The sequence below is a fragment of the Lepidochelys kempii genome, chromosome 3 (genome assembly GCF_965140265.1).
Source record: "Lepidochelys kempii isolate rLepKem1 chromosome 3, rLepKem1.hap2, whole genome shotgun sequence".
NCBI classification, from domain to species: Eukaryota; Metazoa; Chordata; order Testudines; family Cheloniidae; genus Lepidochelys; species Lepidochelys kempii.
In genome coordinates, this window is record NC_133258.1 from 102,162,074 (window position 1) to 102,186,654 (window position 24,581).

At 41.7% G+C, this 24,581-nt stretch overlaps 1 protein-coding gene across 2 annotated transcripts; it reads left to right on the forward strand.

The window, feature by feature from the left end:
• Positions 1-343: 343 nt before the first annotated feature.
• TBPL1 (TATA-box binding protein like 1) lies at positions 344-23,729 on the forward strand. Of its 2 annotated transcripts, XM_073337351.1 has the most exons (8): positions 344-542; positions 3,392-3,499; positions 9,860-10,046; positions 11,461-11,543; positions 17,053-17,116; positions 19,159-19,262; positions 19,363-19,457; positions 23,209-23,729. In XM_073337351.1, the coding sequence occupies exons 3-8, from the start codon at positions 9,912-9,914 to the stop codon at positions 23,286-23,288; spliced, it is 561 nt and encodes a 186-aa protein (XP_073193452.1). In that variant the 5' UTR covers positions 344-542; positions 3,392-3,499; positions 9,860-9,911; the 3' UTR covers positions 23,289-23,729. The 2 variants fall into 2 exon arrangements, with proteins under 2 accessions (XP_073193452.1, XP_073193451.1); XM_073337350.1 differs by lacking the exon at positions 3,392-3,499.
• The last annotated feature ends 852 nt before the right edge of the window (positions 23,730-24,581 follow it).

The following is a 24,581-nucleotide window of genomic DNA, read 5'->3' on the forward strand; positions in this document are numbered from 1 at the left end:
CAAGCAAAGGCAGCAGGTGGCCAGGCTGGGACAGCTACTGCCCGCCAGATTATAACCCGGCTGGGAGGAGCAAACAGCCGCACCCCGAGTGACTTGCGCTGCATTGCCCAAGCATTGCTCTCGCAGGCTGCTGAGCAGTGCATGGAGCCTGGGGGCTCGCACGGGCCGCCACTAGCAACCCAGGGGCAGCTCAGGCTGCAGAAGGGGGTAAAGAGGCTCGAGCCCACCCTGCCCTGAACAGGACGTTCGGCCCCGAACCCCGCAGACGTCCCCACGCGCATTCTGCGCTGAGCTGCTTAGCGTGAGGCGGGGAGGAAGGGAGGTGGAGAGAAAAACCGGAAGCGCGTGCGCAGCGCGGCCCTCGTGGCACTTCCGCCGGCCGTTCTAGCCGGGGCCGTCTCTATGGCCGCCGCGTTTTGCGATGTTTATTGTCGCGGGGACTGGGCCCGGGACCCGGAACAACAAAGAGCGAGAGCGACGGGGCGCGTAGCAACCGGGCCGCGCGCGGCGGAGCCGGGGACACTCAACCGCCGGCCCACGCGGTAACTGCAGCCGCCGCCGCCCACCCGCGGCGCTGGCCGGGGAGGGTCTGGCGCTGCGGGGCCGGGGCGCGGGGGGGCCGGGCAGGCAGGTGTCGCGCGGGGGACGGGGGAGCCCCGCTGCGTCCAGGTCGCTCCGAGACCCCTTCCCCGCCCCGCGGTCTGGGCCCGGTCCCCCGGGAACGAGCGCGGAGCCGCCCGCGGCCTCTGTGTCGCGCGCCCCCCCCCCCAATAAAGGCGCCTCTGGGTGCTGCCCTTTGCGGAGCTGGGGGGCGCGGGGCTCGGGCTTCGCAGCCCTGTGGCGCTCCCACCCCTGCTCTCGCCTAGTGGCTCCTTCCTGGGCGGCGTGGGGCAGAGATCAGAGCAGTGTCTGGGCCCTCCCCTCCCCTCCCCTCCCCCCCACAGCTGGGGTGCTGCGGAAATAACGGTGCGTGCACAAAACGTAGTTCAGGCCCTTGGCCAATCCCCCCGCCCCACCCCGTCCTCTCACTGTCCCTTTCCATGGGAAGGGGAAAGTGAGGAGGAGGAGAACGAGACAAGAGCATCCTCCATGGGAAACACTGTTTCCTGGCAACCAATAGAGGCTCCTCAAGATGGCAAATACTTAACCAACCCTCCCCCCCCCCCCCCCACTTCCCTCAAAGGATGATTTTTGTAAGTTCCTAAAATAACATTTGTAGGTTAGATTAATCCTTGGTGGCGGCATGTTAAAGGAGATATAGAATCTATCCCAGGTGATCAGCCTTGTGAAATGGAAACTGTCACATGATTTAGGCCTAAATGCTTTGTAGTTTAACAAAAAGTTTAAGTAAAAATCTAACGTTCATGTTTCCATGAAAAGATTTTGGCTAAGTTTAGAAAACAAATCATTGCTAAAAAACATTGTTTACTTTTGTCTATTTATGTTGTTCATTTATGTTTTGTACTTCATTCAGTTTGTTCCAAAACAAGAATCTAGTCAGTTTTATTTTTTGGTTCTGATGCAGCAGCATAATCCAACCTAGACATTGCAGCAACTACTGCAAAGGAATGTTTAACACAGCTTTTATAAAGGCTTTTAAAGCTATTTTGTATATATTTAATGAAAATATTTCTATAAATATTAGGCTTTATAAAGCCTCCTTTCCCTTCAAAACCTAGATTGGAGGTCTAAAGTGCCTGACAGTGTCCCTAAGAAAAATATGAATGGAACATGTTAGCAATTTTGTGCTGCTAAGTAAGTGCTCTGTAAAAGGAAAAATTAACCTAGGAGCAAGTGGTCTCGGATACAGTGAGTTTCCTAAACTGTGAACCTGTAGAGAACCACCAGCTCAAAAGAGGAAATACACTGGACCCTCACTAGAACACGAGATTTGGGATTCATGCGCGGTACCGCGTTAATGTGGGGACCATGTTAAAATGAATTGCAATTATAGTAATTAAATTTGGGATCCATGGCTGCGACCACGTTATATGCGAATTCGCGCTATATAGACACGCATTCTAGTGAGGGTCCAGTGTACTTTCTTGACAGTGGATACAAGCAATAATAGTTATATGCAGCAGCACTTAAAGGGCTCAGTAGGAACCAATGCCCCTGTGTGGTAGGTGCTGTACAAACACACAGACTCTGCCCTAAAAGCTTACAATCTATAAAAACCAAAAATCTAAATAAACACAACACACCAAACACAAGGGAGGGAAATGAGATACAGTGCAAACAAAATATTACTTTAGACATTATGGTGGCCATCTTTGATCAGGGGAAAAAATTTTCCTCTGCCCAGTTTGACAGCCATGTCACATGATGGTTATGATATTGAGAGACAAAATATCTATCATCTGGTATCCTAATGTAAGGGTGGGTTCTTTCTTTCTGGTTGACTGACAGTCATCTAATTAGGAAACTAAGAGGAACCACTGCATGACAAGTGTGTGTGTGTGTGTGTGAGAGAGAGAGAGATTGTGATATACAGATTACATACACGTGCACAAAAACATACATCAGACCCAGCAGACAACCAATAAGGTGAAGGGAAAGGTTCAGCCTCCTCTTCTAAAGTCTGTTTTAGTGTTCAAGAAATTGGACTCTTAAATCATTTCCTCACTGAGACAATAGAGGCATTACACAAGTGCTACTGGAACTCCTATGAGTAGGGCCCTACCAAATTCACGGTCCATTTTGGTCAATATAATGGACATAGGATTTTAAAAATCGTAAATTTCATGATTTCAGCTATTTAAATCTGAAATTTCATGGTGTTGTAATTGTAGGGGTCATGACCCAAAAAGGAGTTGTGCAGAGTGTCACAAGGTTATTGTAGGGGGGGTTCCGGTACTGCTACTCTTATTTCTGCGCTGCTGCTGGTGGGGTGCTGCCTTCAGAGCAGTGTGCTTGGCCAACAGCTGTTGCCTTGTGGCCACCCAGCTCTGAAGTCAGCACAGAAGTAAGGGTGGGAAACCAGGACACCCCCTCGCGCCCCCCAAAAATAAACCCAACAACCTTGTAACCTCCCTGTAACTCCCTTTCGGGTCTGGACCACCAATTTGAGAAGCGCTGGTCTCCCCCGTGAAATCTGTATAGTATAGGGTAAAAGCATACAAAAGACCAGATTTCACAGAGGAGACCAGATTTCATGGTCCGATGCATTTTTCATGGCCGTTAATTTGGTAGGGACCTAACTATGAGCTACACAGCATTGGTGAGGGATTGATGTTTCCTAAGATTTGAGAGCTGCAAGCTTACTAGTTGGTTGGGAAGCTCTCTGCCCAGAGTAGCTTCCCAAGTTCCTGCCACAGAGCTAGAGGTTTAGGGAGTTTTTGTGTTTTTTTTTTTTCTTGTGGCAAGCTAACCTTTCCCTTAAATAAAACAGATTATTGTGAAGTCAACATCTGCATCCCCCAAGGCTTACTGAGGCCAGGAATGTTTTCTGCTGAATTCAGACCATCAATTATGTTTTAAGGAACACTTCAGCGTTTAGGTAAAATAATGTCCAAATAGAGCGTAAGTCTTTGTTTACAAAAGAAAGCAAACATAAAGCATTCTATTACAGCTTTATTTCTATCATACAAAATAAGTGGTGTAGTTTTAATCATTTCATCACATGGATGTTGGTACAATAGAATGGCAGTACCACTATTGGCTAACAGCCTATGAAGGCCCTAGTTCTGCAGTCAGAGCTGCATGGGTGAACTCTATAACTACACAGTGGTCTTCCCACGCAGATCCAAAGTGAGACTGAGGCCAAAGTGGTTTGCAGAGCAAGACTAGTATCACCACAAAAGTAAGTGTATGCCATTAAGTCTTTCATTAAAAGACTCTGGTAACACCATAAACCATGAGTAGTTATTCCCTTACATCAGCTGATTCCCTCGCAGTACTTTATAGCATCAAGATTCAGATGCCGAAAGACCTTAAGGCTCGTCATCAGTAAACCTATGACAGTGTCCATGTATTACAGACTGGTTTGAACTTTTATTAATTAGTTGTTTCTAGCGATCTTAAGGTAGTAGCTTTATCTGTTAAAATGACATGTCGGGTTAAGTATTGTTTAAAATGTTTCTGTGCATGTGCAACTAATATTTTAGGTTATTAAAAGTGAAAAACATAATACTGAATTTGCTTCCCCCCAAATAGGCTGTTTACCTTTGGCATTTTTCTAAGCTAGGACAATAAAAAGCACACTAACTAGTGCTTCTCAAGCACTGGCACAATGTTGCAATACTCTTTAAGTTGACAGTATCTTTTTAATACTTTTAGGTCGGAAAGTTCATGAACAGAGCTAATCAACAAAATCTAGTGGAGTCTAATAGGGCAGGTTTAGGAATTTGGCCTGTTATTATAATAATAATAATAAATGCACAATTTATAAAGAACTGGAAACTTTGTTTCCATTCTTGTCCCATTGCTTTACAAGTATAGTTCCTACATCTGGAGTAATAGTAGTGAGCCCTATAAATCTATTGGTTGAGTGATCTCAAAAAGTGCTTTACCAAAGGTACATAAGCACTTTTATCCTCATTTTAAAGACAGAAAAGCTGAGGTACAATGATTAAGTTATTTGCCCAAGGTCATATAGCAAGTCAGTGGCAGAGTTAGGGTTAGATACTAGAGGTGACTCATTGACTTCACTGGGGCCAGGATTTTACCCTATTGTGTCCTGCCCCGTGTCTGTACCATGTTCACTGAACCATGCTGCCTCGCAAAGATGTTATGTATAATTTAAAGAACAGTTATATATAAACTCTGAATATATTTTTGCATCTTTCCTCTTGTGAATATTGTTGATTTGCCCTTTTGTTAAAAAGGAATAACCATGAAGCTGAATCTGTATTTCTATCTTGAGGGATGGTAGCCCACCACACTTCATTTCCCCAGAATCTTTTCTTTGTTCTCAGTATGTTATACTGTACTAAAATGAATGTCTGAAGATTTTGTTTTAGATTTCCTCCTTTATCCAACTTCTTGGACTGTTACTGAGACAAAGACAGTTCTCCCCCTCACCCCCCACCTTTTACACCACAAAAGGGAACTCTCTTGTTTTATTCAATGTTATTAGATCATGTAATGAAAGACCTTATCATTATGCATATGTAACAAAGGGTGAACAAGAACTCCAGCAATGAAATTCCTGACTCTTGTGGCTTCGTATTCTGAAAGAACACTAAAGTAATAATGTTTTGTATTAAATAGCTTGTTCAACATGCTGCTGTTAATGAGGAAACTTAAATCAGTATTATACATCTGAAGTAGTTTACTGTGTAAACACTCAACATTGAAATATTAAATATTCAAGTTTGTTTTTTTCAACCACTGGAAGGTGGTTTTAGTCTTTTACATTGGGCTCAGATATTGCTTGTATAACAAATGTCACTTTTTACCAAGTAACTGTCACAAGCTGTAGACTACAATTATAAAGTTATAGTTAAAATTCATTTTCAAATTTCCAGTTATGTGCTTTGCATCATCTGAACTTTTGGAATATTACTGATGAAAATAGGTGCATTACTATTACAATATAAAACTTCAGCTTGCCAAAATCTGCACGTTTAAATTGTTCTTGATGATATTCTTGTGGATGAAATCACTCTGATTGACTGGGCCCCACAGTATATTAGTATTCTTACTGGTAATTTTCAGCTCCCACATTGAATTTGTGAATTGTTTGTTTTTGTGATCTCTCCACCCTGTACCCACTGTTCTTAACCACTTCTATTGTATAGCTGGCATTTACCTCTAAAAGATGGGTGTTTTGTGATAAAAAGTTGGAGGCATCTCCCAGGAAAGCAGTTACATTATTTAACAGCTGCTGTGGTGTTGTTAAGTAAACATTATACTGTAATAGGCCATCATAAACAGACATGATAGGGCATTAGGAAGCTTAGGGATATGTACAGTTCTCCGTAGAAAAATATTAGTTACCGTTTTTCTTTCTCCTCCACACCCTATATCATTTTCTGTGCTTTCTTGCTATTCTTTTGCCTTTGCTTTGATTCTTTTACTCTCTCTCCCCCCTGCCTCCTTTTTCCTCTGTCTGACAAGCCAAGAGCTATGACATAATGTTTCAGATATGGAGCCAGCTGCAGAGTGAAATAGACGATGATCACACAGCAGCCAGTTCCATATGTAAAAGACATCTGCATTTCAATGTGTCACTACTATATGATGATTGCTACTTCTCTTTTAGAAAAGAAGTACTTGTGGCACCTTAGAGACTAACAAATTTATCTGAGCATAAGCTTTCGTGAGCTACAGCTCACTTCAGGTGCCACAAGTACTCCTTTTCTTTTTGCGGATACAGACTAACACGGCTGCTACTCTGAAACCTGCTTCTCTTGTTATCCAGCTGTAGTCCTCCACTCAAGGTGTGTCTGAGAAGACTATTGGTCAGAAGTTGTGGCAGGGTGCCATGTGATAGGAGGCCAAGAATGCATGGCAAATTAACATTAAAAGTGCTTAGGTGGAAAAGTTGATACTAACAATCTTGGTTTCCCTCTTGCTTATTTCTCATAAATATTTTGACCTTGCCTCTGTATTTCATTTAGCAAGGGAGTATATGTGATGGGCTCCTTTTACATGTGGCAGTTTCTTGTCTCCTGGCCGCCTGCTTTTTTATAACATGAATCAGTGTAGAGAATTTATCTTAAGGCTGACAGCTTTTCTTTCATTATACTCTTTGCTGTTTGTTGTGTTCATTCAGTATGGGGTGTTACTGGATTTTCAGCTAATGGATCAACAGTGTTTTGATGTACTATGGCTAAGGCTTACAAGTCTGTCAAGGAGGTCACGGATTCCGTGATTTTTTCGTTACCTCTGCAACTTCAGGACTTGGGCTATCAGTCCTGGGTGGTGAGGCTCAGTCTGTCATCTCTGTGCTGGGAGGCTCCAGCTTCCATGAATTCTTGTTTATTGCCTGTGACCTGTATGTGACTTTTGCTAAAAATAACCGTGACAAAATCTTAACCTTAACTGTGTCCTCCATCTCTTGAGTTGTGGTCTGCTTTAGCTTTTGAATCTTTCCTTGCCAAATTCTTGCCCATTTTGCTAGCCAGTAATTTTTCAAGGATTTTCCTAACAAGCAGCATTAAAATTTTTACTTTTCTATATTTTCTTGTAAAAAGTTACGAAAATAAATTGTAGTGCTTCGGTGAGACCCTTAGTGTATGTCTACACTGCAGCTGGGAGCATGCTTCCCAGCCTGGATAGACAGAGATGTGCTACCTCCACTCAAGCTAGCACACTGACTAGCAGTGCAGACTTTGTGGCAGTGACTAATCACCCATGCTCAGACACTCCTGATCTCCTGAGTCTGAGTTCAGTGGATAGCATGCTAAAAATAGCAGTGGAGACATCCTTGTGGCACTGGCTAGTCACCTGACCTTGGACCTGGAGGGTTAGGCATGCCTGGGCTCAGGTGGTTAGCTCATGCCACAGTGGCAACCCCGCAATTGTTAGCAGGCTAGCTGAAGTGGAGCTAGCTCTTATCTGTCTACTGAGACTGGAAGGCATGGTCCCAACTCCAGTGCAGATATACCCTTATATATCTCTCTTCTCTTTTCCTTCCCCTACCTCCTCTCTGCTTCAAAAAACAAAACTAAAACCACCCCCACAAAACCAAAGGAGCTGACTTTCCTATCCAATTTTAGGGAGGATGGGTGTCTGCTGGTAAAAATGACAAAAAACATTGACGCTGTTATTGCATAGTTCTATTTGAATTTTAATTGTTAGTGGCAATATTGTGTTGAAATAATTGGTTTTAAAAAAACAAGTCTGCAGTGGGAAGTGAAAGTTCAGTGTATTACTAGTAGAGCACTTGAACTCTGGAATGTTTCAGAGTTGGTCTGATTTTCACAAATGAGAAACTGAACAATCCTTAAGTATGACAGAAGTTGGTCCAATAAAAGATGTTACCTCACTCACTTTATCTAATATGCCAGTATGTGTTATTTGTAGGAGAGAAGAATTCTGAAGTAGTTTCTGACATGAAACAGGAACTACTTTTAACCATCAAATGGTGAAAGTTTCTTTTTTTTAATATTGTAGTCCAGGGGTGGGCAAACTACGGCCTGCGAACCACATCCGGCCCATCCAACCATTTAATGTGGTCCTCAGCTCCCGCCAGGGAGTGGGGTCGGGGGTTTGCCCCACTCCCGCCAGGGAGCAGGGTCGGGGGCTTGCCCTGCTCCACGCGGCTCCCAGGAAGCAGTCAGCATGTCCCCCCTCCGGCTCCTATGAAGTACGCGTAGGTGTGGCCAAGCAGTTCTGCGCTCTGCCCCATCCACAGGTGCCGCCCCCGCAGCTCCCATTGGCCGTGGTTCCTGGCCAATGGGAGCTGCAGGGGTAGCGCCTGCGGATAGGGCAGTGCGCAGAGCCGCCTGGCCATACCTTGGAGCTGGAGCGGGGACATGCTTCTGGGAGCTGCTTGCAGTAAGTGGCTCCTGGAGCCTACACCCCTGAGCCCCTCCCCCCCCCGTGCCCCAATCTCCTGCCACAGCCCTATTTCCCCTCCCGCCCTCCGTACCCCTCAATCCCAGCCCAGAGCCCCCTCTTGTACCCCAGCCCCACCCCAGAGCCCGCACCCCCAGCCAGAGCCTTCACCCACACCCCGGTGCCCCAATAGCTTGCCCCATCCCTGATCCCCCTCCTGCCCTCTGAACCCATTAGTCCCAGCCTGGAGCACCCTCCTGCACCCCAAACCCCTAATCCTGGCTCCACCCTAGCTGGAGCCCTCACACCCCTCCCCTGTACCCCAGACCCGTGCCCCAGCCCTGATCCCCCCCCACCCTCCAAACCCCTTGGGCCCAGCCTGAAGCCTCCTCCTGCACCCCAAACCCCTCATTCCCAGCCCTCCCCAGTCCTCACCCCCCCTCGCCCGCACCCCAACCCGGAGCTCCCTCCCGCACCCTGAAATCCTCATTTCTGGCCCCACTCCAGAGCCCTGACCCCCTCCCGCAACTCTACCCCCAATTTCGTGAGCATTCATGGCCCACCATACAATTTCCATACCCTGATGTGGCCCTCAGGCCAAAAAGTTTGCCCACCCCTGTTGTAGTCCTACATTATACTGAAACACAATGTTAAGAATATAATAGAATGACACAGTGTAACCAAGTGCCTCTCCTCCCAGTTCATTCATAGCATTAACTATATACAGGAAAACTAATTTAAGGATAAAAAATACTTTTCAAAGTCAGTTTATTCTTTTAACGTATTCATGTTTTGTGCATATCTTACAGTTTCACAGGCAATGAGAAGGCTTATAGTTCCAAAGCATAAACTTTGGCAAATATTTGATTCTTATATTTGGAATTAAATTTCATCCATGTAATCATCATTAATCGAAACAGTCGTGAGAAACAAATTTTTCCTTATGTTTAACTTTATCCTGCACTGACTTGAGGAAGGAATTGAGGAAAGGTTATCATTTATAGGTGCTATAAAGCTTTTCCTTTGTTTCATAGAAATACTAATTCATCTTCATATTCAGCTTTTAAAAATATTTTTGTTGAATGAACAGCATAGTATAATTAAGATATCTTATTCCTTTAATTTTTTTCCCAGTTTTTATGTATAATTAGTTCTTTCATGACAATTTCTGATAAGTTGGTTTCATGGTATTGAAACATGAGTGTTAATAAGCAATAGGTTTCCTGTTTTCTGATACACAGGATGCAAAACTGTGTGGTTAACACAGACCATAAATGAGTCAGAATGGCATACAATTTATTCTCCAGTTCCAGATTCTAAAACTGTCTCAATTAAGGAACTAAGGTACATGAAAGGGATAGTTTTAGACAACTGTGTGACACAGTATTTTTAATTGTATTGTTTTCTTTTTCAGAATGTGATCTTCATGGTATGCTGGTGGGGAATCTGAGTTTTCAACCACCCCAATGGATGCAGACAGTGATGTTGCATTGGACATTTTAATCACAAATGTAGTATGTGTTTTTAGAACAAGATGTCATTTAAACTTGAGGAAGATTGCATTAGAGGGAGCAAATGTGATCTACAAGCGTGATGTTGGGGTAAGAAATTTAATGTATCTCAAATGCCAAACTAGACTAACTTTTATACATGTTTATCAAACTAGAGCTCTGTCAATATCCATATGTTGGATGTAGTTGGTAGTGTGAATTCCAAAGTCAATGTAGCAGAACTGTGTTTAGAATGGCTGGATTCTCATCTCTTTGACTTCTTCCAGTTTCTTTCTTGTTCAGGTTTGCCAGGCTTGTATCTGTTCTTGGATACTAAATTTGAGGAGACAAATATTGCAGTACTTTGAAGCCATAAGAAATGTTGTGAAATTAAATTTATGCAGTTTGTTTCTGGTGCACCCTTACCCAATATTAAAGTAAACAGGGAGAAAGTCTTGTTGCCTTCATCTAGTCCAGTGTTTCTCAAACTTTTTGATCCCAGGGACCAGCTTGCTGCCTTTCTGTATTGTGTCAATGAAGTTTCAGGGGACAGGCATGAGTCCATGGACTGGTCAATGAAAAACACTGATCTAGTCCATCTTCCTGTCCATGTAGGGTTAGTTGGGCTGGCCAGAAAAATACCCATTCTGACATGCCAAAAACTTGGCTTGAATCTTATTTATTTATATAGCCCCCTATTGTAGATGTGCACATATCTGTGCAGGAATAAAGTAAGACTCGGATCACTGCCTTGAGAAACTAAATCTGATGTGTGCAGTTAGCTCCAATGTATAGGGGAACACCTTGTTAGAAAGGTATTATACAATCTTGTGTTTATTAATTCTGGCATGGTCAAGCATGAGTGGTAGCAGGGAAGTGCTCAAGTTGTGATCAATGTTGAATGCTAGTCAAAGAACAAGTTTTGAGGTGGGATTTTGAAGCAAGATAGTGAGGTTGCTAGGTATACTGGTGTAGGGAAGCTATTCCAGGTATAGGCGATGGTGTGAAAGTATGGGCAGCTTCACAGGTTAGAGGAGGAGACAAGCACAGTGAGAAATCAAGAGGGAATTAGCAGAGGAAGGATGCTTGGGGAAGCAAAAGAAAATGAGATCTGAAATGTAGACAAAGTGAAGTTGTGTAAAACTTCGCAGATGAGATCAAGGAGTTTGAATTTGTGCAGAAGGAGACAATCAGTGGAAAGAGTCAGAGCAGTGATGTGGTCATAGTGACAGGCAAAGATGATTATAGCACAATGCTACCAGCCTTAAAAAAGTTTATTTAAATAATTTCTGTTCACTTGAGCCACCAGCCAGCCTGTTACTTTAATACTTGCTTATTGGCTAAGATACTTCAGGTTTATTTTGCTCTTCTCAGGAGTTGATATTGATTTAACTTCTGAAGGCAAGGAAGGAACAGTCCTCAAGGCTAAAATAGAATAAAGGAAGTATTTTATTAGTATAACACTTGTTTTTTCAGTATGAAATCACACATACACTAAAACCTGTTTTTCTTCTAATTCTTTCAGAAAGTATTAATGAAACTTAGGAAACCTAGGATTACGGCCACAATTTGGTCCTCAGGAAAAGTTATTTGCACAGGAGCCACAAGGTAAAATCCCTCTTTTGAAGGAGAGGGAAAAAATTGTTCCTGGATGAAACTCTTGTATACGACATTGGAAAATACCACTTATTATCGTGAAATCTATTGCATATATTATTGGCAGCTCTGGTACAACCACCTATTATGAAGGTTGCACGACAGTTCCCATTATAAGAATCTGTTTACAGTTGCTTATAATTTTGCCAAACTTTAACCCTTTGGGTAGAATTTTTTTGTGCTGAATGTCTGCTTCAGGCTGAATTTTTTTGAAAATTTCAACTAAAACAGTTCAACCATTATTTCTGAGAATGACACTAGGGAAAAAATACATTGTTTTACCCACATTTTAAAAAAAAAAAGTCTGGCAACCTTTTCTTTTAAATACTGTAACATCTCCATGCTTTGGAGCAATGACTTGAAATTGGAGTGTGGGGAAGTGGGGTACTTTGTGTCAGGGGAGTATTCTTTACTGTCTCTGTGAAAATCCATCCAAATTTGGTCAAGTTCTAAACCCTGGGGGGGCGGGGGGAATCTCCATTTGCACATTCTCAATAGAGCCTTCTTCAGTTTTAGCAGCTACATTCCCTGAAGAGTTGGTCTTCATTTGGCATACTCCAGCCCAGAACTGAGCAGGACTTTCCCTGCAATTGCTGGGTTGCTGTGGGCTGTGCCAGGTCTGGGTCCTGGCACCTGAACTGGGAGCCTGGCTCTCTTGTGTTTTCCATGACCTCCTGCTGCGTGAAGCAGGTTGCTGCGTGGCTCCAATGCAGAGGGGACAAGGGACTAGATTGGGACAAAGAGCCAGAGGGAGGGAGAGTGAAACTGCAGGCTGGTGGAGGGGAGGGGCGGAATCTGGGTCTTGGGACAGGGAGGACTGAGACTGGCTGAGGAAGGGGTCTGATATGAAGCAGGGTTCTACAGACAACAGTCCCCTTCAATACACAGCCCAGATTTATCCCCAGAGCAGGTCCATGCTGTGAACTGAATGAAGCAAAGGTCCTGTGGAAAACATAATATTGATCCTGTAATTGAAGACTGTAACATAATATAGTGGTTCCCAGACTTTTTACTAAGGCAACCCATCAAATGCATTTTGTCTTTTTGGGGGACCCACCATTACCCCCTCACCTCCCTTTCCCTCCCTTTCTCAGCCCTCCAGCTCCCCTCTCCCTCCAGCCTCCTGCTCAACTCCCCCTCATTTCCTTGCTCTTGCTTTCCCTGCCTTGCCCCATCCTGCAGCCCCAGCTGGTCCCTCTCTCCCTCGGCTGGGCCGTGATCACTGATGATGATGATGGGCGTTCACTCGTTACCGAGTATGATCATCTTCCATGAGAATTATGGATCCTCAGATGACTAATAAGGCCTATCCTTGAATCACAAATTCTATTACAATGGGAGCAGATGTTTTTGGGCTCAGCAGGAGGCTGTTGACCATGACTGGAAGCCAGTTTCTCCTTCCTCCTGCGCCTCTTGTCCTCTTCAGCTTGTTGGCAAGCAAGTTCAAACTGCAGGGGACCAGCATGTAGGACTTCACTCCATTAAGCGATCCTGGACAAGTGTCTCCCAAGTGTCAATGTCAATATTACACTTTTTTAGGTTGTCCTTCAGCAAGTCCTTATAACACTTCTGTTGTCCACCCATGTTATGGTACTCTTCTTTCAGCTGAGAGAACAGGACCTGTTTTGGGAGGCGATGGTCTGGCATCCAGACAGTGTGACCAGGAATTGCTAATGGATGATCATTGCCTCGATACTGGTGGTCTTTGCCTCTTCTAGAACACTAATATTGTTGCTCCTGTCTTCCCATTTGATCTTCAGAATCATACGAAGGCAGCATTGATGGTGCCTCTCAAGGACTTTCAAGTGGTGTCTATAAGTTGTCCAAGTTTCGGACCCATACAACAGTGTTGGTAGAATAACGGCTTGATTAAACAAGAAGCTTGGTGTCTGTTCGAATGTCATGATTTTCAAAACCCCTGTGCCGTAAACAAAAAAAAATCTATGCTGGCACAGCTCAGGTGATGTTGAATTTCTGCATCAATATCTGCCTTTGCTGAAAGATGACTTCCAAGGTAGAGGAAATGATCGATATTCTCCAGTGTCACTCCCTTGATTTTGATAGATGGAGCAGGTAATACCTCATTTGGAGAAGGCTGATAGAGCACTTTAGTCTTCTTGATATTAAGAGTGAAACCAAGACATGAGTAAGCATCGGCAAACACATTCAAGATAGTTTGAAGATCTTTCTCAGAGTGGGCAAAGATTGCATTGTCATCAGCATACTGAAGTTCCACACTGTTTGGAAACCACTCTGTGACTCTTCTAAAATTTCTTCTGATGGGCAGAAGGCAGGTTGCAAGGATCCGCGCCAGAACTTTGCCTGCAATGGCTAGGAGGGAGATACCACGATAATTTCCACAATCCACTTTATCCCCTTTCTTGAAGAGGGTGACAGTCAGGGAATCCCTCATTTCACTGGGTATCTCCTCCTTTATCCAGATTTTAAGGGTAAGCAGGTAAGCTGACAAATTAGCTCTGGTCCACCATCTTTGAAGATTTCAGTGGGGATCCCATCTAGACCTGCTGCCTTGTTGTTCTTCATATGCTTGGTGGCATTGTGTACCTCATAAAAATTGGGAGAGTCTCTGAGCTCATCCCTAAATAGTCATTGAGGGATTTGCTCAAGGACTTCATCTGCAACCATTGAATTACAGTTAAGGAGATCTTCAAAACATTCTTTCCAGTGAGAATTGATGGCTTCGTTGTCCTTCAGAAATGTGGTTCCGTCCTTAGAGTGAAGAGGATTGATACCATGATGAATTGGCCCATAAACAGCGTTGGTGGCACTACAGAAACCACAAGTATTGTGGATGTCCATGAGATGTTGGAGTTCTTGTGCTTTCTCAGTCCACCATTTGTTCTAGAGTTCTCTGGTTTTACGTTGGACTTCCAGTCTCACCTTGGGATGGGCTTCTCTCTTTGTATTACGATTTATGTTGTTCTGCCAAGCATGAAATTTCATTCTCTTCTCATTGATGAGTTGCTCAATTTCAGCATCATTCTCGTCAAACCAGTCCTGATGTTTTCTGGTTTGGTAGCCTATGGTTTCCTCACAGGCATTGATTATTACTGATTTCAACTGGCTCCAATGTTCCTCAGTTTCTTCCGGAAACTCTGATGGGAGCTTTTCTTCTAAGACTGCTTGGAGGTGGTCATGCTTAATAGAGTCCTTCAAATCTTGAACCTTCAGTTTGCACCTGACCTGCTTCTTTTGCAGCCTCCATTTGGGAGCGATCTTAATTTTCATTTTGGATCGAATAAGGCTATGATCAGTCCAACAGTCATCAGCAGTTGTCATTGCTCTTGTGAGAAGTACATCAGGCACGAGCTATGACTTAGTCGAGGAGAGGCCAGAGCTTTGACCGTGGGTGTCTCCAAGGTGTTTTGAACTTTTCCTTGTGTCGGAAAAGAGTGTTCGTAATAATAAGTTCATGTTCAGCACACTTGGTCAAAAGCAGAATTCCATTTGAATTGCTTTTGCCAACTCCTTCTTTCCCGATTGTTCCTTTCCACAGGTCTGAGTCTCGTCCAACACTTGCATTGAAATCCCCCAGAAGGATGATCTGATCTTCTGTAGGGGTCTCCGATAAAATGGTTTCCAACTGAGAATAAAAATCTTCCTTTACATTCTCATTGGCATCCAGTGTTGGTGCATAGGCGCTCACAATAGTTGCCTGTTGATTTTTGGTGAGCCTCAATCGGAGTGTCATAAACCGCTCATTGATGCCAACTGGTATCTCAGAGAGGCACCTTATGAGTTTGCAAAAAGAAAAGGAGTACTTGTGGCACCTTAGAGACTAACCAATTTATTTGAGCATAAGCTTTTGTGATCTACAGCTCACTTCACTGTGGAAAATGCAGAAGATTTTTTTTATACACACAGACCATGAAAAAATGGGTGTTTATCACTACAAAAGGTTTTCTCTCCCCCCACCCCACTCTCCTGCTGGTAATAGCTTATCTAAAGTGATCACTTTCCTTACAATTTGTATGATAATCAAGGTGGGCCATTTCCAGCACAAATCCAGGTTCTCTTCCCCCCGCCCCCAACCCACTCCTTATGACTTTGTTCTTTATAGCAAAGCCCACTTCATGAAATCGGGGTTCATCTATAGATTTTCCCTTCCAGAAGTAGGTGTATCCGCCTTTCTCCTCCCTCACCTGTCCTTCATCAGCTCTTCTAGTTTCGGACAAAGCAGCAATTTTGATGTTAAACCGACTCAATTCATGAGCAATAATGGCTGTACGTCACTCTGGTCGGTCGCTGTTTGAGTTGTCCATCAGGGTACGTATGTTCCAAGTTCCAAAGTTGAAAAGTTCCTTACATTTTCGACCGCTGAAGTGGTGATCCTGCTGGATGCGGCTGTCCAACCAGGAAAAACAGAGGCAAGACTATTTTTAGGGTACCTTTTCTAACCCCCCTTCCCATGTGGGGTGAGCAGAGTGGATCCGAAAAAGGACTGCTCAGTTGTGGGTGCAGCTGCAGAGATGCTCGACCCTCCTCAATCCTTGAGCAGGACAACTGTAACACACACCCACCGCCTGTGTGTCAGTCTGTGACTAGGAACATCCAGATTTCACTGTCCTGTTCCTGTCACCACTCGCAGATCGCCACCGGACTTGTGTGTGCAATATTTTCCCAAAAGCTGGAAGATGCCTGTGCCGGACTTCTTTTAAAATGGGGAGACTGGTGCACAAAAGTCACCACACTGTCCTTGACAGATAGAGGACTTGAAACCAGTGGCATGGACACCATGACAACTGGAGATTCTCTATCTGCTGCAGCCTTCATCCACCTTCACAGCCATTATAACGTTACACAACAGTTTCAACTCTATTGTGCAGTTATCCTCCATCGGCTCTGCTGTTAGGGACTTCTTGGATTACACTTTGTCTGGAACCTCGCCCTTGACAGTTCTGCCATGGGTGACCCTAAGGGAGTACATGACTCCAGGCAGCATCGCTCTCAGGGTCATTGAGACACGCAAGCCTCTCTACCACTATAAGGGTGTTGACTGTACAACCACGCAATCACTACCAGGCTGCTGACTGTCCAATTCTGGCTTCAGCTGCTTCCTCCATGCTGCTGCTGCCCAAATCCCTCTCCCTACACTGCTGCCTTCCAGGGGAAGTGAGATTGCAGGTGGGGAGAGCACCTCTGGGACACAAGTGACCCACCTAGATGCTTTCCAAGACTCACTGGTGGGTCGGGACCTGCTGTTTGGAAAACACTGTCATAATGCATATGCTCAAGGGAGCTGATTTCATACGTACAGGCTATCTTAATGCTGGCACTTCTTCGCTTGACTTTGCATTTTAACGTTTTTTAATATAGTTTTTGTTGTGATTACATATGTAAGTATGTGAACGTGTGTATGTATACATCTTAAAATTTTAGTTTTATTGCAGTAACTATTAGTAAAGCTAGTTGCTTATTATCTCTCTCCTTTAAATTATAGTGAAGAAGAAGCTAAATTTGGTGCCAGACGATTAGCTCGTACTTTGCAGAAACTAGGTTTTCAGGTAATGATCCTTTTGATAATAACCTTCTCTTTTAGGGGTGAACAATAGGATATGTATGTATTTCTATTGATAGGGGATAGCATGTTTGGACCTTTCAGAACAGATAGTCAGCAGAAGAGGTGCTATAACAATTTCATAACCAGCATTTTCTCACTCAAATTCTCATTGTGTAGCAACGCAAGTTATCTTGAGATTGTATTTATTTGGGGCTCCCACTTGGTAGTTCAGCACCAGGCTTCCTTATCAGCTAATGAACAGAAATTTGTTTCAGGAGGCTGGGTAAACTAACCACCTGCATATATATATATATAATATATATGTCCTCCTTATACTCAAAATCTCTAAAAGGATTGCATTGAAGAAAAGTGGAAATTTGCCCCATCCATTTGTAAAATATTCTGAATGGCATAAATATGGTTGTCATATGAACAGACACATTTTCCCAATGGATCTTGTTTTCGGATAGCCATTATGGTGAACAATTCCTAACTGCTACAAGTTTGATTTTTGTTTTTTTAAATTAAACTAAAGCAAGTTGCTATAGTCTAGTTAGCCACTGTGCACTGCGACCAGGATTTACTCCTGAATTAGAACTTAAAAAGTGGAACTCCTCCTTGCCTGAGCTTGAGTCAGTTGCATCTACCATTCAGTTGCAAGGTCTGCTACTGTAAATGACTTAGGCGTGGCTGATAGAACCATTCAGTTTGGTGTTTGTTCCTTGAGCAGAAGGGCATATAATGACATTTTAGAGCTATCATCCAACCAGTTGCTCTAATTTAATTAAATAAACCATACATTTACTATCAGGCAAGTAGCTAGACATCAGAGTGATGATATGAAAGTAAGAATGGCCTACTTTTAAGGTTATTTAGCATATAAAATGACCACCAAATTTTAGAGGTGGGCAACCAGCCCACAGCAACTCTTACTATCCTGAGTGCATTAAATCAAGTGATTTAAAACTAAGTGATGGGGTATTAAGTATTGGATATCATGTAAAAGTGAAAACGATGGAGCAGAATGTTGAATTAAGTCAGATGAAATATATACCCTGGTAAAGCTTTAGTAATGGCTTTATAGGATATAAACTGGTTCATTTAGGTGCAGAAACAGATTAATGTGGCCTAACTTTATTGTAAGAGTGAACGTTATAGGCAGAGCACATGTTGATGTCTAATTAATATTGCACAAGCATTTCCATTCTAAGGGGTCATTTTCATCTGCTTGTAATTTAACTGTTCAAACTGAAATTTGGTAGACTCATTCTCAGGCTGCAAATTTTTTTTTCTTTTCTTTTTTTTAATTAAGTTTGAGCAAAAATGGGTCTTCATTGGCCATGTCTGTGTTAACAGCTTCAGGAAAATCTCCCACCATTGCATTGGCTTTGCTGGTAATTCGCCAGAAGCATTTTACCACCATATTGTAGCATTGTGTGGCTGTGGATAAAAGGCTATTGGAAGCCAGCAGTTTAGCTTTTTGTTTCAAAAAGAGAAAGGAAATGGCTTTCTGTGAACTAGCTACTGGAGAAAAAACAAACAAGCAGTTTTCTCTCATTTTCTTTTTTATTCTTAACTCTGGGAGAAACTGTTAAATAAAATAATGATAAACTGTTAATATGAACTAACTATGTAACACCTTAGTGGGTTCTAGTAACACTACAAACCAAGCTTTCCCCGTGTCATTTATTTTGGTGTTTCATGAATAATTTGGTTTAGTTAATTTTTAACTTAGTCACACATGCTTACTACAGTAATATAGACCATGCATGTTCATTCTAAATGTAATTGAATCTACATGAGAAGGCAATTGTGTGTTTGGTTGGGTTTTTTGCTAGACAAGTTATTGGATTACAAATATAGTTCAGAACTAAGTTAGGTATTTAAAAATTCTACCCTAGTTCTGTTTGGATTCCTATTCTTGTCAGCTTTGTGTTAAACACAGGGTTTTGTTGGTTGAAATAATCAAATTATTGTCAGAAGATATCTTTTTCGTATCAAATATCATAACCTTTCTTATTCTTGTTCTCTTTCTCTCTCCAAAAGGTAATTTTCACAGATTTTAAGGTTGTCAATGTTTTAGCAGTATGCAACATGCCCTTTGAAATCAGATTGCCAGAATTTACGAAGAATAATAGACCTCATGCTAGGTACAGTAGGTCTTAAGAGAATTCTTATCTTTTTCTTCAGTGTATCAGCTTTTTATTAGCAAATATAGAAGTGTCTTTGACAATCTTTTCTGTTTTCTAGTTATGAACCGGAGCTTCATCCTGCAGTGTGCTACAGAATAAAACCTCTCAGAGCTACCTTACAGATTTTTTCAACAGGAAGTATCACAGTAACGGGTACTTTATGATGCCAAAATAAATATTTAACTTACTTTGTTTCATGGGAGTTCAGTTAGACTTTCAAAGCAACAGAGAGACAGGCATGTGAGATTTCATTTGTACTTAATGCTGCCAGATAATTTGTCTTTCAGTGAAAATACCTGAATAACTGTGGGAGAATGCAATACTCCCAGCAGATCAAATACGTTTGTCTTGTACACGTGGATGTAGTCAGTTTCTGGGGAGATGAGGCATATGAGGAAACTGAGCTTATATACCAGAGACTGAGGATATTTGCTTGTTTAAGTACAAATTCTAAAACTTTAACCTTCCTTCTCATTTTTCTTCTGTACAGTCCCATAAACTACTGCTGTTTAAGCAGCAGTTACTATCACAGGCATGCACCTTGAGACTAGAGAGGCACAGCCAGTACAACATGGCAGCATCATCCTTTGACCAACAACTAGGGGGTGTTAGAGATTGCCCTATTTCAGGTTTTGGTCCAAGTCTGGCAAACGCTTGGGTAAACTTCCTCTTGCCCCTTTTGGATGGAAAAATTACACACAACCTTGGCTGGAAACTTAAAATGAAACAAACAATTAAAATAGTTGTGGGGAAATCTCTTCCTAGATGCCAGACATCTAATGGATTTCCTCAGTCATTGGAACTTTTTTGTTGACTTTGGTCCTGAAATTAAAATAAATATATATGTATGTATATGTGTATATATATATTTTCTTGGAGGCTTCGTGCCACCTTTCCCCCTCCCCTTTATTCCTACTTGGCATCCTCTGCCCCGTATCTCAAGAAGGACTTTACCATGTTTCCCAGATATGCACAAACATCAGCTGAGAGCAAATACAACACCTGCTAAAATGGGGAAAAAACATGAATAAAAAAGGATTCAAAAACTGTGGGAAATAGAACTCCGACACACATGATCTGGAATTATCCCATGCTAAATTTCTATTGATTGGAAATGACAGATAAGATATTGGTATCTAAAATCATGCTTAGGGACACTTGTATTTGGGGGGGAGGGATATGGGATCCTTACCAAGACCTAACATTTTATACAATACATTTCTTTTGACTGCAATAATTATAGCTAAAACCCACAAACATCCAAAATGGAAACCTACCCAAAAATGTAAATGTTCCTGCAAGCTAATTTGAACTAGTGACAGCCAAACATAGAAGAAAAATTACTTTTCAAATAAATGAGAAGCTTGAATGTTCCCCAGAAATGCAGCCAACTTATTGAACTGTGATTTAACTATTTATATTTTGTAACTAAAAATCTCTATTAAAATTCAGGAGAAATACTTTTTTTTAAAAAAATGACATGTGTGGGGAGAGTTACAGGCTTGATGAAGAGAGAAAAAGAAATGAGGAAGCTGGTGGCAGTATCATCAACTCCAGCTTTCCTTCCCCTAAAATGCATGTTGGGTTTCCTCAACTTCTCTGTCTCTCGTCTCTCCCTGTGCTAACCTCCACAATCCTCTGTCTTGCTGTGGAGGTTCCCTTCCAGGTCTTCAACTTTGGGAGAATCACTACTATCCTTGCAAGACCCATGTACCTACTCATGCTCTTTCTGCTTTCCCCGGCCTGCTGGATGTTACTGCGCATTGTTCTCTAGAACTTCTTATTTCTGTGGTAGCAGACAAATTGGAGGGAGGTGCACTGCATTCAGTAGTGCCTGCCTGGAAAGCAGAGTATATTGGCTGATAGGCCTCGTATAATCCTCACAAGATTTGAAAATATGAGAAGGATCTTCTTCCTGGTCCATTTTCTTATTTTTGTAAATGTACAAAAAAGCACTAAAATTATGTTTCCTGAAATTTGCATGTAAATAGGATATACAACGATTTGTGATCTCTTTAAAGATCACTACATTAGGAAGAAACTTCGGAAGTCCTCTTCTCATTCCTGGTGAAACCATTAGTTCATTAAGTCTGGTATCCTGTCTCTGACAGTGGTCAATAGCTGGCGCTTTACAAGAAGGCAGAAAACCCTCCCCAAATTCACTCAACCAAACTGGCAATGTTATCCATGAGGCAGAGAGGGACCCCAGCAGTAATCAGTTTATGCCATGAAACATGTGACTTGATTACCCTTGTCCTAGTTTTCATTTATACAAATTTTGTTAATAGTTTTTAAATTATGCAGGCCATTAAAAATCCAGCTGTGATATTTGATACTGACTTTGAGAGGCAGTGAATTATATAAGTTGTCTGAAATATTATTGAACTTATCTTTATTTTGCCTAAAAATACTGGCTGTTTTCATTGGGTGACCCAGAAGGCTTTATGGGCTGCAAAATTTTGAATAAATTAATGAATTCCTTTCTAACTCTTTTCTCTTCTGGGGTACATAATCCTAGTTTTTCCACCTCCACAATCCAAAATATCTTTAGAAAGGGATTTTTAAAGGCATAAAGGGCAGGCGTCATCTTAATTGAGAAAGTCCACAGACACAATCTCAGGTCACAAAAAGTTGGCAGTACTATAAATGGGGGCATGTTAGCATTTGATACAATTTTAGTTGTATTTTCTGCATTTTCTACACTTTTTTAAAATACTGCTGCAAATTAGGCAGACCCTTTTTACTGAGCCTCCAAAATAGTTTTCCTCGGAGGAAATCATAATTTCACACACTATCAGTATGGATGAAAAGTTGACTATTTTGGTCAATACATCACTATACTCCTGTCCAAGATTAATTTTTTTTGTCATTCTGCTCAATCATTTGCAAGCTTCATAGTTTGTTACCCAGTGACTTAGTGCCACCAGCAGACATCACCGACTCTCTCTCCATTTCTGTCTCCAAAGCATCAGTAGATTAGTTTAGATCAGTGGTTCTTAACCTTTACTGCACCCCTTATCAAAAATCAAAATATGTTCTCGCACCCCTTATCAAAAATTGTTGAAGTAGGTCAGTTCTTTAAACCTAGATATATTTTTGTTTGTTTATTATGGTAATTGTTAAAAATGTATAATGTTAATAAATACATAGGTTTGATGAAACAAAGTAGTTGTACTTACGTGCCTGTGCTTAATTTGTGTTTTCGATGATTTACCGTCTAAAAAAATCTGGCATGTCTGGCACCCCCAGAGGGTGTGTGCACCCCACGTTAAGAACCACTGGTTTAGATGATAACCTGAGTATTCTTCCCGTTTGAGGAGATAACCAGATTTTGGGCTAACAGTTGTGTCCTGAGGTTGATGGCAGAGGAATCAAATAAGCCAAACTACAAAGTTACAGACCCATCAAGTTTTTGTTATACTGAACTGTCGAATAACTGAGACAGAGGTTAAAATCCATCACTTACAAATAGTTTCCTTGGTTAGCTCAATGAAATGAGAAATTGAAGTGGCCATCCTTTGATGTGGGTATACAGGTTCTGAGGACAGTAGCAAATCAGAAAGCATATGGTATGCTTTCTAACCCCACTCTTGCTGGGATTCTTCTATTCCAGTATACTAGACAGTATATAATTTCTTATGAAATAAAAGTGACAGATGTGGAGTTATTAATTTCTAATCTAGTCAACAACCAGTTCAAATGTCATTATGGGTTCTAGAAGTTGCATATTATTTTCTTCCTCTAAGTACTTAGTAGCTTTCTTGAATATGAGAAAAGGTGTGTCTACAGTGTAAAGTTGTGCTAGCTGATATATGCTGAATGGTTTTTGAGGTACTGTTACATTCTTGCTTTTTAATGCCCTGACTTTTTCTCCCTCTTCTCTCTATTTTTTAAAATGTCTCAGGGCCAAACGTAAAGGCTGTTGCCAGTGCTGTGGAGCAGATTTACCCATTCGTGTTTGAAAGCAGGAAGGAAATTTTATAATTCACCACTTAATGGTTAGGTTCCCTAACCAAGCACCTTTAAAGACTGCTGCACATTGGACTAAAAGCAAAAAAAGGAAAACTGGACCAACAATAGCTGAGGAAATACAGACTCTTTTACTTGTTCATGGCCACAGTGTAAACTCCAGTCCCTTTGGATTTTATTTTGAACAGTGCTGTATTGTAAAAACGAAAGTTTACAAGATATGAAATTGCTGCTTTTAAAAAGACGTTCTATTTATTTTTGCAGTAATTTCTGTGTATTCATAAGCAAACCTGTCACGATGTGCACTACCTTTCAAACATTTTTTTAGTTTGAGCTTGTGTTTTATTTTGTGAATAGTCTTTTACATTTTTGTATGCTGAATATTGGGCACCAAAGAAGCTGTAAAAGTTATCTTTTTCACTTGATGAATGTGCACAAATAAAAATTTGGAAAATATCTCTCTTAATACCTGTTGTTATATTCCTTTCCCCTTTTTCTATTGCAATTAAAATTGTACAGTTGCAGATTAATTTGGAAACCATGTAAGTGTAGTCTTTTGCTGATACTTTTGTTCCTACTTGTAGTGTGTGTGTGTCTAAAGTAATATGCAGAGGGCTAGACTGAAATCAGTGGTAGTTGCGTACGTGTATCAGAGGGTAGAATTTGGTTTGTTATACTCTTAGTTCTCAACTAAATGCCAGATTTTAACAGTTTTCTTGCTGTTGTGTTGAAGAGAATATGCTTCTAAGCATAATGGCCGATGAGCTTTCATCTTTTGGTGACGGAAAAAGCTTACATTCGAAGAAGCCTCGGTAGAAAAAACAAGGAGCCCTTGTCTACTGGGTGGATGTGAAAAAGGAGCCATCGCATGGGCTTGTTCCTGGTGCCTGACCATGAAGGAAAGATCATCTTCTTGGAGATGAAGCGAAGCAATGTAATTACCATGCTAAGCCAGTCCTAGGCTATTTCTGAAGGACTAACCAAGTCTTGTGTCATATTGGTACTGTATAATAGTATTATCCTGACAAGAACTGCCAACAAGCAACAAAGCTTGGTTCTGGCATGTAATTTCATTGGTATTAATTTTGGACTTGAAAGCCAGTATTAGTCCTCTTAATACATGCACATGTAGAACACAGGAGGGGTGAATACTTAAAGTAAATGAAAATGTTACTTTTAAAAATTACAATAAATATGTATAAATGTATATATGGTCTATTTCCCCCTGTCTGAACCTTCAGAAATTAACACAAAGTGCATATTTGGTGCCACAGGTGGTGTACAACCTTAACTTGAATCATAAAAAAA

Excerpts from the sequence above, each read along its gene's own strand:
- TBPL1 (XM_073337351.1), top strand. The coding sequence starts at position 9,912 with ATGGATGCAGACAGTGATGTTGCATTGGACATTTTAATCACAAATGTA. Across the intron at positions 11,544-17,052 it reads ATTTGCACAGGAGCCACAAG|TGAAGAAGAAGCTAAATTTG; the intron begins GTAAAATCCCTC and ends TTTAAATTATAG. Across the intron at positions 19,263-19,362 it reads AATAATAGACCTCATGCTAG|TTATGAACCGGAGCTTCATC; the intron begins GTACAGTAGGTC and ends TCTGTTTTCTAG.